Source organism: Arvicola amphibius, chromosome 13 (assembly GCF_903992535.2).
Source record: "Arvicola amphibius chromosome 13, mArvAmp1.2, whole genome shotgun sequence".
In the NCBI taxonomy this organism is placed as follows: domain Eukaryota; kingdom Metazoa; phylum Chordata; class Mammalia; order Rodentia; family Cricetidae; genus Arvicola; species Arvicola amphibius.
Genome location: NC_052059.1, coordinates 26,094,306 through 26,097,783, shown reverse-complemented (window position 1 = coordinate 26,097,783; position 3,478 = coordinate 26,094,306). Strand labels below are relative to the sequence as shown.

At 38.7% G+C, this 3,478-nt stretch overlaps 1 protein-coding gene across 1 annotated transcript; it reads left to right on the top strand.

Moving 5' to 3' along the window:
- Positions 1-475: 475 nt before the first annotated feature.
- LOC119800330 (60S ribosomal protein L9-like) lies at positions 476-1,055 on the top strand. The gene has a single exon (XM_038310465.1). The coding sequence runs from the start codon at positions 480-482 to the stop codon at positions 1,053-1,055; it is 576 nt and encodes a 191-aa protein (XP_038166393.1). The 5' UTR covers positions 476-479.
- The last annotated feature ends 2,423 nt before the right edge of the window (positions 1,056-3,478 follow it).

Genomic DNA, 3,478 nt, shown 5'->3' with positions numbered 1-3,478 from the left:
TTAAAGTTTCCTCAGTTTCCTATAGTGTTTTTTCTGTGTAGGGCTGTGTTATTATGAACATTTCCAGGTCCACTTTGACACATCTATTCCTGTTGTCCTTGTGTAGCTCACAATTAGATGTTGTTTATAATATTATTATGGGACACAATATTACAGCAACTCCCCTGACCCTCTGTGTGTAACAATCTTGTCACCTCCTCTTTCTCAATGTTCTCTGAGATTTATGTGCAGAAGTATTTTGTAGATAAACTCAATGGCACTGTTTAACAAAACTCTGCATTTTGATTGGTTGTGGTTTTCTTCATTGTTCTCTCTTGGAAAAAAAACTTCCTTAAAGAATTGTGAAGACTACACTTATCGGTGAATATACAAATGTATGTTTACACATTGCTTCTAGCTATCGTGCTGGTTTAGTAAATTAGTGGTTGTAATTTTTCTTCAAAAGTATGATTTCGCTCTTTGCCCCATTTACTGCGAGAATGAAGACCATTCTCAGCAATCAGACGGTCGACATTCCAGAGAATGTGGACATCACTCTGAAGGGGCGCACAGTCATTGTGAAGGGTCCCAGAGGAACCCTCCGGAGGGACTTCAATCACATCAATGTAGAGCTGAGTCTTCTTGGGAAGAAGAAGAAGAGGCTCCGGGTTGACAAATGGTGGGGCAACAGGAAGGAACTGGCCACCGTCAGAACCATCTGCAGCCACGTTCAAAACATGATCAAGGGTGTTACACTGGGCTTCCGCTACAAGATGAGGTCCGTGTATTCTCACTTCCCCATCAACGTCGTTATTCAGGAGAATGGGTCTTTGGTTGAAATCCGAAATTTCTTGGGTGAAAAATATATCCACAGGGTTCGCATGAGGACAGGCGTTGCTTGTTCTGTCTCTCAAGCCCAGAAGGATGAATTAATCCTTGAAGGAAATGATATTGAACTTGTTTCAAACTCGGCGGCTCTGATGCAGGCCACAACAGTTAAGAACAAGGATATCAGGAAGTTTTTGGATGGTATCTATGTGTCTGAAAAGGGAACCGTGAACCGTGCAGCAGGCTGATGAGTAGACCTAAGTTACCAGTTCCAGAAACAAGATCCTGAATTTTAATACGATTTGGGGTGTCTTTTGGGATAATAAAAGACTTGTATTGATAAAAAAAAAAAAAAAAAAAAAAAAAAAAAAAAAAAAAAAAAAAAAAGTATGATTTCATTAGCACTGTGTAGTTAGCTAGGTTGCTAGAAGAGCTGGTCCTAAGTCCAGTTAGAGAACTGTTGGTTATCTCCTAGGTATGTGCAGCACTATCGGGTTGGGGAGGGATCAACTATGCTGTCATTGATGTAATTCATGGATTTCATAACTCTATAGCATTGTTGGTTGCCCCTCTTATTTGAAATCTTGTTTCTTGCCTTTTGGTACTATGAAAGCTAGTCCCCAGGTAAGTAGCATTCAGGATAGTTCCAGCTCAAAGTCTCAGGGCCCTGTTTCTGCAGTACATAGTATCTTCAGCATTAGTTACTTAAGTAATGCTGGAAAAAAAAAAAAAACTAAAGGCAACAACACTGAGTTGTAGGTTTGGGAGTCATTTATATAGCACAGGCCAACAGCTCAAAGAAAAATGCTCATGTTGGCATATTTGCTTTTTTTAATGGTGGTCTTTGGCTTTTGGTGGGTCATTGTCATTTTAGATGTGAAAGTTCCCATAAACTCTATCAGCATGCTGCTATGAAAAGGGAAGGATGGGATGTTATAAAAACATGCTTCTGCTTTCCCAGCAGCCTGTTTCTGACACCGGTTAAGAGATGCTAAATGGTATTAGAAGATACATCATCTAACACAGGAATCAGAAGAGCTTACCAGAGTCTCCATCATCTTTCCTGCGACAGATGGTTTCTTTATCTGTAGGTAGTTCCAGTTTTTTTTTTTTTTTTTTTTTTTTTGACAGGGTTCCTCTGTGTTATAGTCCTACATGTCCTGGAACTAGCACTTGTAGAACAGGCTGACCTCGAACTCATAGAGATCAGCTGGCCTCTGCCTTCTGAGTTCTGGGATTAAAGGTGTACACCACCAAATCTTGGCTCCAGTTCTTTTATGCTCACCAAATAACCTTCTTTGTTCCAAACCACAGAAGATAGAGCTCCGTGTTTTTCCAAGATGACAGATTAAGCAATTCATACCTACCTCTCCTCAGACTAATGATGGTAGTTATGTTTTCTAATTCCTCTCTTATAATTTCCATAATCTTCATCACAATTCCCTTCATCTTAGTTAAACATTATCAATGTTAAATCTTTTATAAATGATAATATTGCCTCTAATCTCCTGACTGGAGTCTTCTTGATATTCCCAATTTTACTTCAAGTTTTCACTTTCTTCTTTTGGCAGTTAAGTGGAAGGTGCTTGGGAGATAAGCTGAAGACTCCTAGCTGTCCTCAACCTCTTGAGATGGTGGCTTCATTTGTAAAACAAGATGTAGGATTGATTTGCATTATTTTACTGAGGTAAGGAAACAGTGTCCTGCTGGTAGCCTAGTGCTTTTTATTTCACTGTTATACTGGATATGGATCATTTTCATCTTAATCTACTTGAGAGTAAGTGTATTTTCAAAAAGATAGATGAGAGTTCATAAACTTATGACACTATGCTATATCTAAGTGGCAAGAAAGCTATAAACACCTGCTGAACAAGTCCCATATGCAAGCGAATGTTAAATCCTTCCTTCATTCAAAAATAAACCTTGATTATATGACAAATATTATCCTTTAAGGGATTAAACCATGGTTCTTATTTTCAAAGGTTTTATATTCTCTGCAGAGTAGATCTTGACACATGATCACATAAGCATGGAAATACATTAGATACACACTATGAGATTTTCTAAACTTGAGAAAAGCAGTATACACAGGACTTTGCTTTTTTTTTGGTTTTTTCGAGACAGGGTTTCTCTGCAGCTTTAGAGCCTGTCCTGGAGCTAGCTCTTGTAGACTAGGCTAGTCTCGAACTCACAGAGATCCGCCTGACTCTGCCTCCCAAGTGCTGGGATTAAAGGCATGCGCCACCACTGCCCGGCTAGGGTTTTGCTTTTTAAGAGTAGTATATGTCAACATAAAAAAGCCAGATATCATTCAATACATTTGGTCTTCTAGTGACCACTGATAGTCTGAAAGCTGAGTATACTTCAGAATTACTTTGTCACCTCAAGATACTCAAGTACCTATAGTAATTTACATGGAGATACATCCATCTAGGGCAGTCTAATAGTGTCCAACAATAAAAACCTATTGGCTTAAAACAACAGCAATGACTAAATTATTTAATTCCTGAAACCACAATTTAAGATAATTTATCCAATACACAAATTGGAATACAACCTGTTCTTTTGTCCTGAAGGCCCTTTGAGATGGTTCCTTCACATACCAAGTAAATAGCTATAGCTACTCAACTGTACCTCCAACTGATTTCAGAGGTAGTTCTTAGAGATCCCT